The sequence below is a fragment of the Mustela putorius genome, unplaced genomic scaffold, assembly GCF_011764305.1.
Source record: "Mustela putorius furo isolate JIRA1106 unplaced genomic scaffold, ASM1176430v1.1 tig00000460_pilon_pilon_pilon, whole genome shotgun sequence".
NCBI lineage: Eukaryota > Metazoa > Chordata > Mammalia > Carnivora > Mustelidae > Mustela > Mustela putorius.
In genome coordinates, this window is record NW_025421389.1 from 18,929,565 (window position 1) to 18,950,545 (window position 20,981).

The 20,981-nt window shown below is 52.0% G+C and overlaps 1 protein-coding gene across 1 annotated transcript in view; it reads right to left on the minus strand.

Annotated features, from left to right (window-relative positions):
• GRIK4 (glutamate ionotropic receptor kainate type subunit 4) overlaps positions 1-20,981 on the minus strand; it is a 415,050-nt gene that overhangs the window by 147,975 nt on the left and 246,094 nt on the right. The window contains exons 5-6 of the mRNA XM_045080424.1: positions 14,170-14,267; positions 9,460-9,625 (exon numbers count right to left, since the gene is read on the minus strand). Coding sequence (XP_044936359.1) covers positions 9,460-9,625; positions 14,170-14,267 — 264 coding nt within the window. The remainder of the gene's footprint in view (positions 1-9,459; positions 9,626-14,169; positions 14,268-20,981) is intronic.

Here is a 20,981-nt window from a genome sequence, read left to right on the forward strand (position 1 = left end):
ACCAAAACCCTTTGAACTCCTCAGAGCATAGTGGTTGCATTAAGACAAGGTATTATTAAGATTATAAGAGCACAGGCTTTGAACTGCGCTCCAATGGCAAGAACGCAGGCTGGGAACAAAAGGAAAATACGGGATCCCCTCCCCGCCCCCACCTCAGCTAACTGCTGTCTAGGAGCAGGGGTGGGAGGAGGGTCTCCAGAATGATGTCACTGAGACACAAGGGTCTTAATTCAGCTTTGCCTCTGAAGAGGCAGGCCAGGAAGAGGGTGGGAGTGGCGGGGAGGGGTGGGGTTGGGGGTGGGAAGGGTCTCTTGGTTAGAGATGGTCTCAACTCCAGTGGAAAGAAAAGTACAGGCATTTGCTCCCAAAAGCAACGACAAGAGTAGGGTTTATTGATTCTTTATGGTGTTCCAGATAATGAGCTAAACCTTCCACATGGCTTGTCCTCAAGTCCTTACAACAATCCTACAACGCATTTTAATCCCACACAGGGGAACAGGAGGTACGAGATGAGTAGCTCCGCACACTGGATGGCAAGGGAAGGGTTGGCTTTCTGAGCCAAGGCCCCGGCGCTCCCGCTCCTGCCCCAGCTACAGCACAGTCATGGTGGGGATGTCTTCCAAATGACCCCAGACTCCTCCCTGCACAGGTTCCTCACCCTCCTGACCCTTGAGTGATGTGGGAAACAAAGGCAGAAGAGAAATTATTAAATCTCCTTCCTTCCTAGAGCCCACAGACAAGTCCTTGAAACAGGCAGAGTGGCATTCCTCTGGGGACGCAACTGTCTCTCCATGTTGACAGTTTGCTGAGGGAAAAGGGCAATCCCAGCCCGACTGTCTCCTCCCAACTCCCAGGAGCCCGTACGTCTACTTCAACACATTAAGAATTCCTTTAGAAATTTCCTTTACCTCTAAACCCCCAAAATATATGTTGGCAAACACCCCCCAAAGCATATGGCCTGCCGATCTACATCTGAATGGTCTCATGACTAAGGTTTTATAAGATGGTAATAACTGACCTTTTCCCAACCATAGCTAGCCCCCTCAAGGTCCTGGAAACTTCCAAATTCCTTAGAGACTTAGGCTATATCCCTAACTTCCTCCTAACTTGAAAATATATAATGGTCCACTCCTCATGACCCCAAAGGAGCCTCTTTCTGCCCACAGGTCCTGTCCCTGTGCTTTAATAAAACTAGCTTTTTGCACCAAAGACTCTCAAGAATTCTTTCTTGGCTGTTGGCTTTGAACCCTAATGTCTTTCCTACATCATTGAGGATGAAATGGTGAGAGAGAGGCCTCTGAAGGGCATCGCAGCCGCCTCCCTTGATCTGTAGAGATCCTCTTCACGCAGGAAAGTAGCTGGGACCAGGGACAAGGGTTCCTACTTTCTCATCTCTGTGATGAGAGATCTTTCTCTCATCTCTACTTTCTCATCTCTACTTTCTCATCTCTACTTTCACATCTTCCTATATGGCCAGAGGCCTCCCAGGACACAAGCAGCAGGGGCCACAGGCACAGAACCTAGGAGCGGCCTGGGGGTATGCATCTCTGGACATGGGGAGGAAAACCCACGGTGACTGTGTTTTCTAACAAGGACAAGGTAGCAGGGTGTAACCCAGGGACCTGGCAGGGTAAAGACAGGAGCTCTGGGAAGGTCACGCCAGCCCCCATCCTCTAGTCCTGGGTCCCACCAAGGTGGTCTGGGGAGCTGGCAGCTGCAGCCCGGAGGGGAAAACCCTGGGAGGGGCTGTCATTCAAAAGGCATCATAGCTGTTTGGCCTTTCCCTTCCTTCCCCCACAGGGCGTCAAAGGAGACTTGTAATCTGAACCGCTCTCTGTGGCCCTGCAGGCCCTCACCCTTATCAGAAGGGGCCCTGATGCTGCCGGGCACTTCCTGCAACTGATTTACAGAAGATCTGGATTCAAGCTCTGAGTCAGCCCTCCCCAGCTGTGTGATCTTGAGAAGTCATATAACCTCTTGGAGCCTCCATTGTTCATCTGTAAAATGGGTATAACTCACGGAGATGCAGAAGCATGCTGGGAACTAGAACGTATGGTTTCAGCCTTCCTTCTCCTGTATTTTACTCATCGCCACAACAGCCCGCAGAACAAAAAGGGACCACAGTGCAAATCTGTTCAACCAACACTGCACATGTCCTGAGGGCCAGGCCCTGGACCGCCAAGACATCAGCAGAGAGGGGTTGGTCAGATACAGACTCTGGAAGCTTAGAGGGCAGGGACTTGCAAGTAAGTCCACCACGAAGCTCAAGTCAAACCCATATTTTGTTTGATGCCTTAAATCATCCCGTTTTCTGGGGACTGCCTTTTTTAGGTCTATATGTAAAATGGAGAGAATATTCACGTCTTCCTCAGAGGCGATGTGAAAAGCAAAATCCGACTTGCACAAAGGTCAGGGGAGAAGGTCAGGGGAGGCCACAGGAGCCAGTGTTCCTGGACAGCTGGCTTTCTCTTTGGCACAAGAAAAGATCTGCCTGGGCGTGCTAGGGAGGAGGGAGCACCGGAGCTGGAGGGGCAAGGCGAGTGGTGGCCGAGGACAGTGCCACGGACCCTGGAACAAAGCAGGGAGACTCGCTAGAGCCTGCCTGGGAAAGAGGCCAAATCCCATGGGATCCTTCAAAGGGGCAGTGAAACTCATGGGACAAGACAGGGAAGCTTGGAAGATGGCAGGATTAGGCCTCGCATGGAGATGCCCAGCCAGGACTGTTCATCTCTTTAAAATTGTCAGGTGCCCTGCACTCCCAGGGAAGAGCCTCCCAGATGTCAGATAAATTGGGGCCCCTGCTCTGATCAGTGCCCAGTGTACCCCATTGGACTGTCCTGTGGGGCACTCTGCTGCCCTTTAAATAAGGAACCAGCATCCCCATCTTACCCAGCACACTTTGTCATGTGTGCTGAGAGGCGGCGGGGGGGGTCGGAGTGGAAGGGCAGCGAGTCGGCGGGGTGGGGTAGTGCGGAGAGTCTGTATCCCACTCAGGATCTCCTATCAGTCACTGCCTTCCCAGCCTGGACTGCACCTGGAGCAGCAAACAGAGCACAGGGTGGCAGGGGAGCCCCCGGGGGGGTCCCAGCTCTAGCACTGCTGGGACTGGCCAGTGGCGGCGACTCCCTCTGTCCCTCAGTGACCTTATCTGTAAAGTAAGGACAACTACTACCTTGCATGGTTAGTACAAGGAGGGCAGGCAAGCAGGACAGTGTTGGTTTCCTTCCTAGAAGATGCTTCACAAATCCGGTTTCCGTTCACCCCCTCCCCCACCCTTTCCATCCTAACTGACCTTCACCCATCTCCTCCTCTTCCCGGGTTTATTATCCAATCCACAAAATATGGTCCTTCATTATAAACCACGCAAAACACTTGGTAGCATATATGTATGTGTATATGTATATTATAGGAAATACGTAAACACGAAGCATTTCACGGTGTTCCATACGAATTCCCATTTCAGACTCTTCCGCACATGCCCGGTGTGAGGCAGGGTGCATGGCGCTGGCTGGGGGGCTGAACTAGACACTGAGGCTGTGGGGGGACAAGCGGGACCCCACAGCCCCACAGAGCAGGGGAGCATCAGTGCCAAGTGGGGAAAGGACACCACGAGCCTTGAGGAGCAGCTGAAGGAAAGGGGGTCCCTGGCTTGAGGAAGAGTGTGAAGGACCATCATGAGACAGACTTGCTCCTGGCAGCCTCAAGGACGACACATCAGAATAAAGAGTGGAGGGAGGTCACAGGGAGACAGACTTAGCTCTGTTCAAGCTATCTCAAGATGCAGTGGTAGTGAGCTCCCTGTCACTGGAGGTAGTTAAGGAAAGACTAAAGCCCCTCTTGCCGACTGTCAGTGAATTACACCAGTGGATGGAAAGTTGGACTAGAAGAACACTGCTGTTTTTTCTAGCCCAGAGATTCTCTAGTTCTATGAATCAGAAAGGGATCCTTTCTCATGCTAGGCAGTGCAAGGAATTTGCAGAAGGGGAAGTGTGGTTTAGCGATATTAAGAACATCAGGAGTTTCTGCGTGCGGTGTAGAATTTTCCAAACGTCATTCTCCTCACCTCTATCTGTTTAATGGAACTAAGGGATTTCCTAAAGGCAGCTGCCACCAGAGGGGTTAAAAGCTGCTCTTTTCCCGGCTTCCTCTCTGCCACTGCCCCAGCCCTCCTCTCCTGGGTGGCCCCGGGGCCCAGCAGCAGGTCTGCCTGCCAAGTCCAAGGCTGAGAGGGACCTGGGGAACCTATTAGCCTCGCTCAGGATCCAACGGGATGGACGGATGAGAGCCTCAGCAGGCCGGCTCTTCTGGGAAGCAGGAGGGAGGCTGACTAGAAGGCAGGGGCCAGGCGGGGTGGGAGGAGGCGGGAGAAGCCGTGAAAGGCACAGCCGGGGCTGGACAGGGCCGCAGGACTAGGACACAAATACCTAAGTGATGGGTCTATGGGGGACACAAAGGACCCTTGTACCAAAAAATAAGAATAAACATCCATTTCAACTGGCATCTATCCCTCTCCACTGGCGGACTCCCTCGGCTGTGGGCTCTGGTTAAGGGAGATGCTAATTCTCCAGGGAGGGACGGCACTTTTAAATCTTGCTGGAGGCTGGGGATGTAAAACTGACCTCGGGGGACTGTGGCGGGGATTTGGGGAGATGCCATGGTTCGCCATTGTGCCCGCACTGCCCTACACCCAGTAACGCTTCATGCCCCTTCCTGCTGCCAGGCCTCGTGCCTCAGGGTGTGTGGCTTTCAGACCTTTTCCACGAGCAGATTCTGACGGGGAGACAGGGAATGAGAGTCCAAGGAGTCACCATGGGGAAGGGACACAGAGCATGTTCAAGGGCTTGAATGACCCATGGCACCTGCTTCCTGGGTCTGTCTCATCTCACAGCTGGGCTTGGCCCTGGGAACAGGCAGACCTGTGAGGCCAGACCACATGAGACAGAGGAGGAGACAGAGAGGCAATGAGGGAGAAGGTGAGATTTTCCGCTCATGGGCAAACCGTGCTCTGCCTGGCTCGGCCCTGCAGCCCGTCGTCTTCTCTGACACAAGGGCTGGCGTGGGGAGAGCGTGGCTTCTGCGCTCCCACTGCCTCCGAACTTTGGAGCATGTCTCCAGCTTGTGCCTCCCCTAGTGGGGTTCAGCAGGTGCCCCTGCCCTGAGCAGTCTTTCACGTTTCCTCATACACGGTTGATTGAACACCCCACCCTGGCCCCCACCCCCAGGACTCGGGGAGGGCAGGTGTGCCTGGTGGGAGGGGTGCAGTGATAGATCATAGAGCTAGAAAACCCGAGACTGACCAAGACCCAAACCAGGTCTCCTGATTCTGGCTTCCGGCTTCTGATTCCCCACTTGAGCTGGCATGGCAAGGCGTCAACCCAGCCACAGAATGGGAAAAAATGGTGCCTCTCTTCTGTCTTTTCCACAGCATTGAAACAAGCAGGGAGAAGAGGAAACAAGAACCATGCGTGTTGAAAATAAGACTTAATCTCCCTTTTCCTCATGCAGATAATAGGAATGTTTATAAAGTCCATATTAGATGGTTATCACGAGGCTCAAATGGGATAATTTCTAAAGCCGTAGCAGAGTGAGTGCTCACTAAATGATTAATTTTTGTATTGCTCCCAGCAGAAGGCCTCCCACAGCGTGTTGCCTCCTGAGGCTGGTGTGGGGAAGATCCTCTAGAGTCCCACCATTTTCACAAGGGGCTCTGAGTATCAGCCCTACTCTCCCATCTCCGAGCCCCCGCTGCCACAGCCAGGATCACAGGGTAAAATAAGTAAATGTTTATTATATTCTGGGGCCAGATACCTTCCACCCAGATGCCCTGAAAAGCAGTCTTATTCCCACTTTAGCAGAAGGGAACTGAGACTCAGAGAGGTATGGTGATCTGTCTAACATCACACAGCTCATGCATGGTAGAGAAGCTTGTTTTGGCTCCCGAGATGGTTCTTTTTTTACTGCACCCTTCTGGACTTCTCTCCAACTGTACTTCCTCCCCAAAATCAGAGTCTGCTCCTCTCCAACCACCTGGGCAGAGTTTAGCCAACACAGGGATGATGGAAGGACAGTGCTGAACTCTGGTCACTCTGCTCCAGGTCCTGACCTGGTATTGTTTGAAAGGGATCCAAGGAAGGAAGGAAAGAAAAACTCACGTGTGCCACTTGTTGCCCAGGTATGGACCCTGTGTCGTGCTCTTTGGATATCTCGTCCTACTTAATCCCCTCGGCCATCCGGCAAGGGAGGCATCATGGTTCCCACTTCATAGATAAGACAACAGGAAGCTGGAGAGTATCTATGTTACTCTCCCAAGGTCACACAGGTGTTAAACAGATGGGAGAAGGACACGTAGCCACAAAAAGGACATTAAAATACTTAGAAACATCAATGCAAACATTAAAAAAATTTAGTCTTTGAGTCCGCTCGAATATACCAGGAAAATATCTAGCATGTTGTCCTTGTGACTACAGGAAATTGAAGGCCCTGGGTCCATCCTGAGAGTCTCAAAAGGTAGTCTTGCGGCAAGGCTGGGTGATGGCGCCAAACGGGCCTCAGGGGCCACGGTGGGGAACCTCGACTCTCCCCATTCGGGGGCTCCCAGGACAGCATGCCTGCACCCCTCACCACATCTCCCTTCACCCCCCGGCCTCATTAGAACTAGGCACATGCAGACGTCCTGATTTTTAATCCCATGAAAGAAAAATAATGTAAAATACAATACAACTCTACTTGGTCTAAAACCTGCTTATTAAAACTCTACTTTTGGAAAGAAAGAAAAAAGGTGGTAGGATTCCCTGTGGAACGGTCTCCGTTATACCTAATTTTGATGGCTGAAAAATAGAATTAGATGCCTGTTTCTAATTCAACATGCGGCATCTCTTGGCCCTGCATTAATAAGGAAGACAGAAGCTCACCTCCTCCCCAGCTCGGAGCTGCATTTCCCTTCAGCCCCTGATTTCTTCATCCTTTGATTAGATTTTAATCCTCTTTGCCCTTGAACTTCTCCCGCTCTGCCCTACCTTCCTTCCCTGGGCCCCAGGAGGTGGGGCCCGGAGTCACTGGGCAACCACAGTGGATGAGTTCTTCAAGAAGAGGTAGCACTGTGTGGTTGACGAGTCCCGCCTGGGCGGTGGCCTGGCCCCTCTGGCTCTCAGGCAGGCTCATCCTCTTCAGGACTGTGTCTGTGCTCAGCCATCCCGCACCCTGCTTGAGGGAGCAAGGGGGACACGCTGCTCCGGAGAGATCTCTGCCCTTCAAAGGACACCGGACCTGCCAGGCAGAGCCTGCCCGAAGCCACTGCTCTGAAGTTGTCTGTGCAAATGAGGAGGACAGAAGGGGAGGTGAGGAACTCCTGACTCAAAAGACCTGAGTGAGAGTCATGGTTTGCCACGTAAAACCAGCTGTGTATGACCTCAAGCAAGTCCCTTAACAGCTCCAAGACTGTTTTCTTGGTTCTAGAATGACTAGGAAGGAGGGGCATAAAATGGCAAAATGTACATGAAAGGGCTTTGCCGTCTGCACAGGACTGTATGAATGTCATGCATGTCAAGGAAGGTCATGATTCTAAGGGAAAGAACCCTGCCTTACAAGGCAACCGAATCAGGCGAAGAGCTCAGCACACAGTAGATGCTCAGCAAACAGATGAGCAACTGACTTGCCAGGAAGAGCTGAAGCAGAGAGAGCAGGACCCGCCCTACGAGCAAGGGGGACTGTGGCTAGACACAAGAAAGAACTTCCCATCAGGTTGCTCAGACACTGGACCCTGCACAGCAGGAGAATCTTTGCTGGGAGAGACTGATGGCCTGTCCTCTGTCTCTTAACATTCCCGCTGTATGCATGGGGCACTCTTGTTGAGTCCTGCCTGAGGGGATGTGGCAGAAATTTCCAGGGGGAGAATCCGTGGTTGGGTTCCACCTTACAGGGTTGGAGGACGCCACAGGAGGAGGGCCACCTGGTGGGATGCCATGGTCCTCAACCCCATTAAACACTGGCATCCTGTGGGCTTCTCGATCAGTATCCCTTTGGGACTTATGGTCAATCCTATTCGGAGAGAAGAGGTAAATAGGTGTTTTGGCCACAGGACAACTCAGTGTGTCTGTGCTAATGTGTGCCGTGAATCTCCATGAGGCGAAACAGAGTAAAGTGTTTATCCAAACATTCCTCCCCCACCCTTTTTTTTTAAATTTCAGCCACAAAACACTATCTAAAGCAGGGCTGTCCAATAGAACTCTCTCTGATGGCGGAAATGTTCTGGGTCTGTGCTGTCTGCCGGGAGCCAGTGAGACCGAGGAATTGGATTTTGAGTTTGAGTCAACTTTGACACGGGGAACTCCAACGCCTCCGAACCCACTGGATCATTGTGATAATTAAATAAACTATATAAAAAGTACACACAGTTGGAGCTCAGTTACTCTCTGGGGTAGCCCGGAGTAAATCTCAAATCGGTGTTTATGCAAGTAAGTGAATTGAATGGCCATCACAGAGAGGCAGTTGGGTGCAAATGCCTTGTGAAGAAAGTGGTTTTGTCCCTTGGCTGGGAGGGGGTGGTTGTTTACAGGTGCTGGAGGGGTTCCGGGTGGAGAAGGGACTCCAGCGGGCAGAGCAGATCTGAGAACCCACATGAACAGGAGCCCCGACGGAGAGGACATAGGTCGGCCAGTGCAGCCTGCCAGGACCTGCCGGAGAGCTACACGGGATGCAGATGCCTGGGGCTCAGGCACAGGGCCCCAGGGACAGGCAGGGCCCAGCACCTGCCTGACCACATGTGGGTGCACAGCTGTCACTGGGAGCACACAGATGCCCAGATTTGCTAGAAAATGCTGGCTCAAATTAGCTAAATCTCATAAACACTAAATTTACGTTACAAATTGTCTAAGAGTCAGAGAAACCGTATTTCTAAAACCTGCATTTGCAAAAAAATGCTTTATCAGGCATTGCCCTTGGACCTTGTTCCATCAGCAAAACCCGCTCTCCAGGGAAAGAAGCTCTTCAGCCCGTCAAGTACAAAATGCATCCAATTTTACATTTTCCCTCTCTCTCTCTTTTTGTAGATCCTTCACAATGAGGCTGAAAATGTGGGAATTGAGTTTGCAGATGCAAAAAGGCTTGGATGTTGGCCAGTCTCCCTGTAACCCAGTTCTCTCTGTTCCGCCCATGTCTGGCAAAGGGTGTTCCTGGACGGCGCGCTCTCTCTCTCCCTCCCGGTCTCTCTCTGTCTCTCTCTCTCTGTCTCTCTCTCTCTCACAGACACACACACACACACAGAGACCACAAACAGCCAAGGACACGTGGGAATGCCTGAAGCTGCTGATCATCACCCCCACCAGCAGAGGGAGCCCTCCCCTACCAGGCGGATCCAGAGCCAAGGGCAAAGCCCTGGGGGGGGGGGGGGTGGAAATCCACAAAGGAACCAGGACTGCATGGGGCGGAGCCGCGCGGGGGTCCGGGGCGGGGGAAGCTTACATTCTGCTTTGGCACAGATGAGGCAGGCGGTGGTACAGTTGAAGAAGTTCAGGATCCCAGCGACAGCCACGCTGATGTCCGTGTTGCTGGGGTGGAGGTTCAGGGTTGTGAATCGCTGGAACTGGAACTTGATAAACTCCTCCGGGGCCACTTTGAAATGAGGGACCTGGGAGGAGCAGCAAAAACAGGTGTCCGGGAGGATCCAGAATGAGTGCAAAGGAAAGCAGCCATGAGGGAAACGAGGCTGTGGATGGCGGATTCTTCTCGGGAAGGCCTTTGCCACACTCCGGTGGAGATGGAGCTTGCGGGACTCGGGACACCCACGCCGGAGGAAGAAGGCAAGAATGAGTCCTGCGCGATGCTTAAAATAGGAACACCCAGGATGAGAAGCCCTCTGGCCAGAGACCTGTATAAGTGCCCTGTGGACCTTGGCACGGGGGACTGTGGCCCCGAGAGGGCAAAGTCATAGGTCTTTATTCTCAGAGCAACTGCCCGCAGCTAGGCAGCCAGACAAAAGTGTCTCGAAGCCATAATCCTTACAATATTTCATTGGTAGCTAATAAATCAGAGCAGAGGCGGCAAAAAGAGAAAAACACTGCCCTGGGGACTAAGAAAGGAGCCCCATCAGCCCCACCTGGCCAACAAGTGTGTACAAACCAGCTCCCAACCAACTTCCTGTGTGACAGCCTGGGATGGGTCCCTCTGCAGACACACACACAGAGTGGGGAGCGTCGCAGGCTGAGAAGCCGTCCAGAGAGCCTCCAAGTGGAGCCAGGTAAATAAAAACCTGCTCTGGCTTCATTAGGACAGTGTCAGTTTCCCTCTGTGTCAGTTACCGACATTTCCAGGAGGCACTGCCCCTGCCTCCTACCTCTCTTCTCCTGCAAAGAGATATTAGCAGCCTCTGATGCTGTTCTATCAGTGGCTAAGGCTATCGGGTAGGTAATAGGAAAGTTAAAGCGTAATAAGCTGCCATCCACCTTGATTTTATTTGGTCTCTCTCATCCCTGGTACCCGGAGCCAGGAGAGCTACCTGGTACCTCTATTGGAGATGGACTCAGGAAACCTCAGTGCACATCCTCCCATAGGACCAGCACCCTGGGGGAGGGCCAGGTCGCAGCAAGCATGGGTTTGGAAGGATGTTAAAGCAAGTAAGACTGAGGGTAGAGAGCAGGAAGAACTTCCTGGTGGTGAGTTCATTGGCTCTGGGAATCGGTTATTTAGAAATGACAGCAGAAATTTTCTTGGCTGGGGCTGGCCCAGAGTCTGGAAGGATGTTGAGATGGTGTCTATAGGATTCTGCCACCTTGTCCTAGTAAGATTCTGGGAGAGAAAAAAATTAAAACAAAACAACAAAAAGATCCTGGGAGAGGTCAGCCAGAGACCAGAGCTCCTCTGAGATTGGAGGCGGGGGTGGGGAGGAGGGGAAGACTTAGCAGACACTAGGGAGAAAATTCCTGCCTTCAACCAGGATTAGCCCTCGCACCACAGAGAGAAGGCAACCAATGTTTTCCAGCAGAGACTGAAAAATGCAGTCCTGGAGAGAGCCTGGTGAGTTACAAGAAAAGACTTAGAAGACTGAGGTTGATCTGAGGACTGTCATAAAGGGTCTTTCTTCCTTATATTTTCCACCCCGCACAATCTGTCTAAAAGGAATAATAAATGCACCTTGAAAGGAAAAACAGGTCACAAAGGGCCAAGACGGAGTCCAAGGCCAAGCAAGGGAAGGGAGGCTGGGGTGGCCAGACCGATCAGCTTATACGTTTGAGCATCCCTGACCCAGGCCTTCTGTGCGTGGCCATCCAGACTGCAGGGCTCCAGCTAACTCACCCCAACAGAATGTACCCTTAGAAATACCTTTCAAGCCACAGACCCTAGAGATGGATCAGGAAGGATACTCAGGCAAATGAAGGACAAATGGGTTTTACAGGTTATACACTTGGGTTTTCAGCCAGGTTCTGCTGTATGATTTGGGGTCAGTTGCTTAACCTGTCTATGCTTCCTAGCACGGAGACACCAATGGGTGCTTCATGGATCTCTGGGAGGGTAGAATGAGAGCCTGCTTGTGGACAGCTTAGGACCTAACATGTCATAAGTGTCCCAGCAATGCCTTCTCTCCTTCCCTTTCCCCTTTCTCCCCAAATCTTGGGGCTCCTGCAAAAGCTCTTGAAGCTGTCCCTGCGGGGGTGAGGGGATGTGTGTGATGAGGGGCTCCTCCAGCAAGTGGAGTCGGGGGGATGTCTCCAGCACAGCCCGCCACCTTGAAGGCTGCTGGAAGATCGGCCAGCTGCTCTGATGGGGCTGCGCAGGGACGGCCCAGGCCAATCCCCCTGATTCTCTCTCTAGGACAAAGATCAATCCAGAATTGATCTGCAATTGCAAATGCATCCAACAGTCCCGTCCCCATCACCATGGAGGTGTGTGGGGAAGGAGAGGTGAGGCAGAACCAGCCGGCCACGGGGCTATAGAGATGTTAGCGGCATTTAAAGGAACGGACTCCTTGGTGAGAACTCCATTTCTTCTCCCTGGAGCGGAGGGGAATCAGTGCGAGCCAGTTCAGCCTCATAAAATATGAAAAAGAAATGCATAATCTGAACGGAGAGGAAAGGTTGTTCTGGAAGGGACATGACCAGACAAAGGAGGGGGAACCGGCTGGCCGTTCCCTGGGCAACATGACCTGGCTGGCAGGTCAACGGCACATGGGCCAGAGTGGCAGGGTCGGGGAGATGGCTGTAAATCAGGGTCCCTGTCTCTCGCCTGAAATGCTAAACGGGGTTAAGGGAAACGTGTCAGCTAATATAAAACATCTACTGAAGCCCATGAGGAGGCCATCGGGGAATGGGGGTTGGGGGATGACCGGAAGGAATGGCGAGGCAGTGTGATGGGGGGCGGCGGGGAGGGAGGAGAAAAGAGGAAACGGGGGGGGGGGAGGGGGCTGAAGTCTTAGCAACCGGACTCGGCGGCGAGGATCCCAGCGGCTGCTGGAGTAACAGCCTGCCACAGATCTGACTGCTCCGTGGAGTGTGGCAAGAAAGAGTTAAATTAAACATCAGCTCCACTTTCCGGGGCGGGGCCGGGGGCGAGGCCTGTGAGAAGGGGGTGGGTGGAAGGGGTGCGATGGGGGCCCAGGCTCCTTTTTTGGCCTGGGATGGGTCAAGAGTCATCTTTCAGGACATCTGAGGGGCTAGGGATGGGGGCTGTCAACAGAGACCTGGCCCCGGCCAGAAAAGGTTCAGGGGGCCCAGCCTACAGGGCAGTGGCTCAGTCCTAAGGGAGCAGAACCAGCCACGGGACTGGAGTAGGGCTTCCCAGCACTTCAAAGTGCAGGTCACGATTCTGAAAGCGGTTTCATGAAATAGGGAAATTAGCTATTCTGCCCCAAGCGTTAGGGACTCTGGCCAAGCCTACGGGTCATAAAGAGAAGTGGTCCAGCATCAAGGCGGTAGGTTCCCAAATGGGTAGGATAGGGACAGCTTGTTCAGGCAGAGTCTGTTCCTTCAGTGGGTTCTAGAATCAGATCCTAATGGGATCTAGAATCAGAGCCTCCCAAAGCTAATGTTTCTGGAAGGCTGAGCCTCTAGGCTCCAGAACAGGTGCAAGCTTGGTCCTTCCTTTCCCAGGCCCTCTGCCCGCCCTCCTCCCTGGCTCCTGACCTCTCGCCCCCACCACCAAGCTCCATCTGTCCTCGAGAGATCCAGCTAGAAGGCCCTTGAGGCCAGAGAGAGCCTGTAGGGACACTCTGCCACTGTAACCCGGGGATTTCTGTGAAGGGGAAGACGGATAGAAGCTAGAAGCCAGGAAGGATTCCAGCAATGAGCTAAACAACAAACAAACTTCTGAGTTTGTTTTCTCCAGGGGAAGAGGAAGGAGAGAGCTGATGGACCGGGGAGCAGGCTATTACTCAGAAACTCATCCCCGACTGTCTTTATCCCCCACGGAACTGGAGCCAGAGGAAACGAGCTCCACACGGACGCTAGAGAGGCTCCAGGCCGAGGGGACACCTGAGGAAGATTTCTCTGACTGAAGAAGTAAACACGGAAATTGGTGAATGGGGAAGAAGATTCTAGAGAATTTATAAGACAGAGGTTTCCAACTTTATTTTAGCAATAAGATGTAGCAGTCCCAAAGGTATTCTTTGCCAGAATCCCAGTGTCAAAACAAATAGTCTCAAAACTTCCTGGGGAGCTCAGACTCCCGCCCTCTTGGTGGCCCCTGGACCACTACCCCCCACAGCCTCTCCCCTCTCCCCACCACAACCAAGGGGCCCTCTGGGGACTCAAAGACCCAGAGGTCTTTGAGGTTTGAAAATCCTATTACAAGGGTGCCTGGGTGGCTCAGTGGTTTAAGCCTCTGCCTTTGGCTCAGGTCATGATCTCAGGGTCCTGGGATCGAGCCCTGCATCAGGCTCTCTGCTCAGCGGGGAGCCTGCTTCCCCCGCTCTCTCTGCCTGCCTCTCTGCCCACTTGTGATATCTCTCTTTCTATCAAATAAATAAATAAAGTCTTAAAAAAACAAAGAAAGAAAATTCTGTTAGAAAAGAAAGTGCCCAACAAAGGACTATTCTTTTTCAATGTTTGGTTGTTGTTGTTATTGGTAACACCTACCAGGCCCAAATGGGCTCTTCTAGACCTTGAGAATCCGTGATACTTTGGGGCCCGAGGCATAGGCTGCCAACCTGCCCATGGCCCCCCACCCCCATAGGGCACTCACCTCCTTCTCCCCGCAGATGTTGCTGATGATGGAGCTGGAAGCTGGGCTGGACGAGGGTCCCAGGACAGCGACCACCCCCTTGGGGAGGATCTGACACACTGCAACCAGCAACGGGACAGAGCGTGGACAGCGGGAAAGGAAACAAGGCACTCATCAGGTGGGACAGGGGCCAGGTGCCCTGCTTGGGTGTCAGGTTCAAGTCCAACCTTCACCTGTTGGACCCTCACCTTAAGCCCCGCCTCCACGTCTCCCCCTCCCACCTTCCCATCCTTCCAAACCCCGTGCCTCTCCTTTTCTGGACTAAGGGACTCCGGGACAGGTTTATTGGAGTTTATGGACGGTATTAAATGAGGAAATGGCCCAGGTTATGACAACATACGGCCACAGCCAACAGGGAGTATAAATTGTCTTGGCTGTCACTGAAGGACAGAGGCTAATGGCGGGAACCTGCAGACTCCATCCGGCAGGGTGGGTCCTGGGAGGCACAGCGAGGCACGGCTGCCACGGGGGTGCAGGGCCCCGTTCACGGAACAGTCACCCGCCGTGCAATCTGTTAGCCTAGCAAATGTAAAGAGGAAGGGGAGGGAGAAAGGCAGACAAGCAGGGGTGCAAAGGGAGGGCAGGAGGACGCAGACAAGAGAGGAGAAGTCAGACTCCGCTAAAGCCAAAGGGAGTAGGGGAGACATGAGAAGAAAAAGAAAAGGAGAGGCAGAAAAAGAGAGTGAGCGGCAAGGAGGGGGTCTCCTGTCTCAATACCGCCTCTGCCACTCCCGTTCTCCTAGACCCTGGCCTGGTGCACCTGCTTCCCTGACTCTGGGGCTTCCCCGTGGAGAAGGAGCCCTTCCTTCCTCTACATTGGACATTCTCCTGTCAAAGAGCACCTCAAATGTCTCCTGCTCACACCTTCCCTGGCTCCTCTATGTGGAATTAATCTTCCCCCTGGGCTCCCGAGGCCCCTGGTCTGTCCCTCTGAACTAAGACACTGGCAAACGTGTCTGTTTCAGCTTATTGCTTAGGTGACTTTCAGCTCCCACCAGATTTCAAACCCCGTCAGGGCAGGAGCTGAGCCATCCATCTCTCTGAACACCCACTCCTCACCTCCTCAGTGGCCAGCACATGTTTTTTTTAGGTGCCCAGCCCATATTCATTGGATGAATGAGTGGACAGATAGGCTGTGTGGTCAGGAGAGGAGAAGAGAATCTCACATTTGTAAACACTAGCGACCAAGAAAGGAGGGACGAGAGAAGAAGTCGGAAGTTCTGACATACAGAATCTGTCATAATTCTCAGGACATACATTGTGATACCAGAACCCAAGAGTTGCCCCCAGGGGATATACACTGACTTTCCCTGACATGCTATAAGGCATTCCTCCCTGCAAAACTCAAAGCTTATCTCTGGACACATTTTCTTCCTACTCATGTCAAGAGTAAGGCCGAGCCATTTCCCAGGTCAGTAAACTGAGGTTAAGGGATCAGTGCAAGTTTCCTCGCTGAGTCGGCCGCAAAGCCACCCCTGCTCTTTCTCCTAGGGTACGGTCCTCACCATTGGCCCACATGGCCAGGCAATCTCCCTCATGGGGTACAGGCGGTGGGGAGCGCCTCAGAGTCCAAACCCTAGTGTTTACCACAAAAAACGCAGATCTACAAGCTCTTTTCCCAGCCTGAGGCTCGGGCATGGATCCTGCCATGCCACAGATCTCGAGAGAGGCTGGGTGCTGGAGGGGACTCATCCCTACTGTGCCAGAGCCATTCCCAGTGACAAAGCCACGGTGAACAGACCCATCTCCGAAGAGGGCTCTGCCCGGTTCAAGCACTTTCCCTGTAAGTTAACCCACATGATCTCAGCCAGCTTTGCTCCTACTGCCTGCTAGACGTTCTTAGTCATCAGCCGTCAGGCGACAACAGCTTCATGGCTGGATCTCAGCTCCTGATTTTACCAACAAGGAAAGAGCATCCAAGGGTTGTCCAGTGACTCCTCCCAAGTCACGCACCCCACACAGGTCAGAGCCAGTGTCCAAATTCGAGTGTGCCGGCCCCTTCCTGTCTGGTGCTCATTCTGTTCCCTTGAAGCCACCCACCTCCCCGCGGCTCGCTTCATGCACCCCTTCCCACCCCTCCAATGCAGGTCCCCACCCCATTTCTTTCTACTGAATCTGTTTCCCAAGGTCATCAGGGACTTCTTGGTGGTTCTCACCCTACTCTTTACAGCATTTATATCATTGCTGATGATGGCCTTGCTCCTTTGAATTTCCTAACACCAGCCAGCCCTGGTTCTTGCCTGCGTCTCTGGTCAGTCTTCCTCACTGCCTTTGTCAGCTCCTCTCCCTTCTCCACCTGCTAAATCCAGGTTCAATCCGTGCCTCCCTCTCCTTGGCAACGTCACCCTTGCCTTAACCTCCACTCTTGTCCCTGCCCAGGTGATCCTGCACTCTGACCTATGTTCTGGGTTACAGAGTCTCGTTCCAAACACCTGCCGGACATTGCCACAGGGACTCATCACATCCACGGCAGAGAGGGAGAAAACACAGTCATTTAGAGCGTGGACTCTGACACAAGACTGCATGGGTTTGAGTTCTGGCTCTGTCATTTCTTGCTGTGAGGCCCTGAGCAAGCTACCAAACCTCTCTGGACTGCTCCCCCGTCATTAGAACGGCAATTCTAACAGTAGGGGTGGTGGGAGAATTAAAGCGAATTGATAGACCTGAAGTGCTTAGAACGACATTGACATGCTACACAGCGTTCTTATGCCCATGCAACACGTGAGCCAGGTACTTAAAATCTGATTTGACAGTCATGCTTCTAGGAAGAAGATTCAGTATTTCCCCTCTTTACAGATGGGGAAATGGAGGTTTAGAACATTGACAGAATTTGCTCAAGGTCACAGGTAATACAGGCCAGAGCTGGGCTTGAACTCAGAGATTAGGCAACAAAGCCTTGAATCACTGCACGCCACCCCCCTTAGCTCCATAAGCTCCCCGCGGAAGTCCCCTGTGACTTTTCCCTGGCTTCTCTCACTGAACACACACACTGTACCCCACCGGCGGCTGGGTTCTGACCCCCCAAACTGCTTGCCCACCGTCCCCTCCTTTCCATGCCCATTGTGACTGTCCTAAGTCCGTCCCCTTTTGCCACCTGCCTCCTAAGGGGTTTCTCTCGTCTCCAGAATTCTTCACTTCCCATGCGTTCTCCAGACTGTGAGACAAACTGTAAACCCAAAACATAGGTGTGTGGTAGCTGTAGGGCAGAAAGCTGGTCCTACTTACATCTGTGTTCTCTATACCTAGCAGAGGGCCTGACTTGGGGTTACGTGCTCGATAAACAGCAGGTGAACCACACAGAAGCCTGCTCCACGTTTTCCGTGGGAAATTGGAAATAATCTAAGGGTCCAATCCTAAGGGAATACTTACCTAAAGTGTGGGTCATATACCCACATGAAATACTGCTTAGGTGTTTAAAATGCTTATGAGCGGTTTATAACAGTATTAAAAATATTTATGAAATAATATGAAAAGAAAGAAGCAGGGTATAAAATTATATGTAGAGAGATAGGAACGCTGCAATGAAGTAAATACAAAAACCAGTTATGAGCTCAGGAATGACCAGAAGATATTACAAAAGCCCACATTTCCTGAATGCTAATTATGGATCATTCTAAGCACTTCGTACAAATGGACTTACTTAGTTCTTAGAACGACCTGATGAGGTTGGAACTATTACTTCCTTTTATGGACGAGAAAATAGGACAAAAAGGTTGAAGGTCAGAGTCAGGATTCCCACCCTCAGTCCCTGGGCCCAGGGTCAGCACGCTAAGCCCGGTACTGTGCAGCCTCCCATGGCTCATGAGGCTGGACGTTCATGGGGACTGCTGACTCGGAATGACTTTCTTCTCCCTTTTCTTCCCCTTTACTTTTTATAATGCACATGTATTCCTTTCATAACTTGTCATAAGAAAAATTTCTTCTGAGAAGCAAGTAAAATCCAAATGTATGGGATCTCCTCAAGATACTACTTTTCCAGAACTTTCTCCCATTTTGCTTCTGGCTCCTTCGCCCGGCTCCTTCCTACTTTCCTTCTCGAGCCTGTTCCCCGGTAGCTCTCCCTGACCCAACCAGGGATTCTTAATCTGCTGCCTCAGATCTGGGGGTAGAAGTCAGTGGCCTGTGAGCACTTTGGAGGGGGGAGAAAAATGACATCACTCTTTTTTCTCCTAACTGAACTCTGCCATTTCCTTCCATTTTGAACATAGGAAATAAACCACGGTAAGTTACCAGCACCTCTGACTTTGTCGCCAGCAAACATCACAAATGCTTTCCTGCCACCCTGCAGTGCTAGAGATAATCTTAGGAGATCGTTTTATTATTTCAAAATCAGGCTAGCCGTTGGACCTGTTGCTAGGCTTGGCTATTTAATACATTAATAAAGAAGCACATTTATTTATATATCATTAGAAAAATATTTTAACCGTATTTTCATGTAACTGGTTTCCTTGGTCATCCTATTTTATTTTACTCATTTTAAAACACTTTTCTGTGGGGGACCTGGGTGGCTCAGTCGTGTGAGTGGCCGACTCTTGGTTTTGGCTCAGGCCATGATCTCAGGGAGTCTGCCTGAGATTCTCTCCCTCTCCTCTTGCCCCTCCCCTTGCCTGAGCATGTGCTTTCTCTCTCTCAAATAAATAAATAAATCTTAAAAAAAAGAATAGAAGCACTTTTATGAGAAGGAGTCCATTAGCACCATTAGCACCCCCAGACCATGGTCTAGGCCCTCTTTTACCCTCTCACTTGGAAAACTCCTATTGATCCTCCAGTGCCCAACTCAGATCTTGCCCCTACGTAAGAAGAACCCTCCTCCCCCTTCTATGCACATCTCTCTGTGGCTCTGAGTCAGCCCTATGCTGGCTCTGTTGAGGCCCATCAGCTTCCCTGTTCTCTGAATTCTTGGCCAGCTTCCACCCCAAGCTGGCTCATTATGTTGTGCTTCAATAGAGAGAAGCTTCTCCTAAAAATAAATTCTTATAGAAGGCTAAAATCTCTTACTCCCATTTCCAAAAATCCAAAAGGCTCTGAAGCTCGATGATTTTCATCAAGTTCATTTGGTGGCAAATCTGATCTATTAAACAGATGTGAGGCTATTTATAGTATGTGAATATTTGAATACAGGTATGCTGGGGGGGTTCTGCCCCAGGCCCCACCTGGAGATGTTACTTAAGATATGGTGTATGCACCTCATGACTTTCCCAATATATGGAGAGTTCTGGATTCTAAAAACATCTAGCCTTGCAGCTTTCTGGACATGTGCCTTCTGTTCTCAGTGTCCATCTCCCATCTCCCACACCGGACTGGGAACTCCTTGAGGGCTCGGGTCGCATCTATTCGACTCTGGCAAAATGGAATTGCTCAACAGATGTTTGCTCAACTGAATTGAAATGATCCACTATGATCCAATCCCCATGACCCGAGGATTTCCTGGGGTCTGGGAATCACTCTCTCGTTCCCTATGAGGTTTGCTCTGCTCAACACGAATGGAAACTGTTTATGAAGGGCCTCGGCTCTGAAACTTCGGGGATCCAGACATCTGCGTGAGGGCCCTGAGCAGTTTGTGGGAGGGACAGGAGTGGGGGGGGACACATTCTATCTCTGCCTCCTCAGGAGCCCGAAAGAGAGGGAATGGGGAGACATGAGTGACATTGCCATGGCAACAAAGTTTCCCAGCCACCGGAAGCACTAGAAGACAAGGGTCAGAGAAGGTGCTGGAATAAAAGACCACAATGGGGTGTGATAAGGGGGGGGGTGGATTTCTTTCCCTCAAGATACCAGCTCCAGCCTGGATCCCAAGTCCTTCTCTGATTCTTCCCAGGGAGAGGAAGGGTCTGGTTGTGATACAGAGAGTACAGAGGGGTTAACCATGGGCACCACAGATTCCAGACCCTGTAGGGCAGGAGGGGCCTCCTGGGTGGGGGGGGGGGGCGGGCAGGGCACTTCCAGGGAGCTACTCAGAGCTCCCTGAGCCCCCGTGGGGGACAGGGCTCGCCAATGGGGGCTGAAAATGAGGTGGGCCAGAGGGGGCTGGGAGAACCCAGCATCCTTCCCATCACCTCGATCCACCTGGAAGAACTGTATCCTCACCTGAACCAGAGCCTGTGGGAGTGTGGTCCATTCTCAAACCCCACCAGAGAGCAGACAGTGGGCTGAATGGGGGGGGGGTTGCTGATCCCCGAGCTGAGAAAGGGGACACAGGAGAGAGAGAATGTGAGACCTCTGCCCCTTCATGCCCCGTGGTGGGGTTCTCCCTGGTCAGAGAGCACCAACTGCCATCAGCCCCCCGTCACTAATGATATTCTCTTCCAAGCCCTCAGCCTGGTCGCAGACCACCATGAGAGCATGTACTGGGGCGTCCCGGGCACCAGGCACCAGGCTGGTAGACACGCTAGCTCCCTGAAGCCTTGTAATCATCCCAAGAGGAGGATTCACTGTAAGAATTCCTCTGCTAGGGGCGCCTGGGTGGCTCAGTGGTTTGGGCTGCTGCCTTCAGCTCGGGTCATGATCTCAGGGTCCTGGGATCGAGCCCCGCATCGGGCTCTCTGCTCCGCAGGAAGCCTGCTTCCCTCTTTCTCTCTCTCTCTCTCTGCCTACTTGTGATCTCTGTCTGTCAAATAAATAAATAAAATCTTTAAAAAAAAAAAAAGAATTCCTCTGCTACTACTGCTACTGTGTAAAATTTATCAAGAGTTCACCCTATATCCGGCACCACTCCAAGTCTTACAAGTGCCTCATCTCATTTAATCCTCAGAAAACCAGGCTTCCTGGTTAAG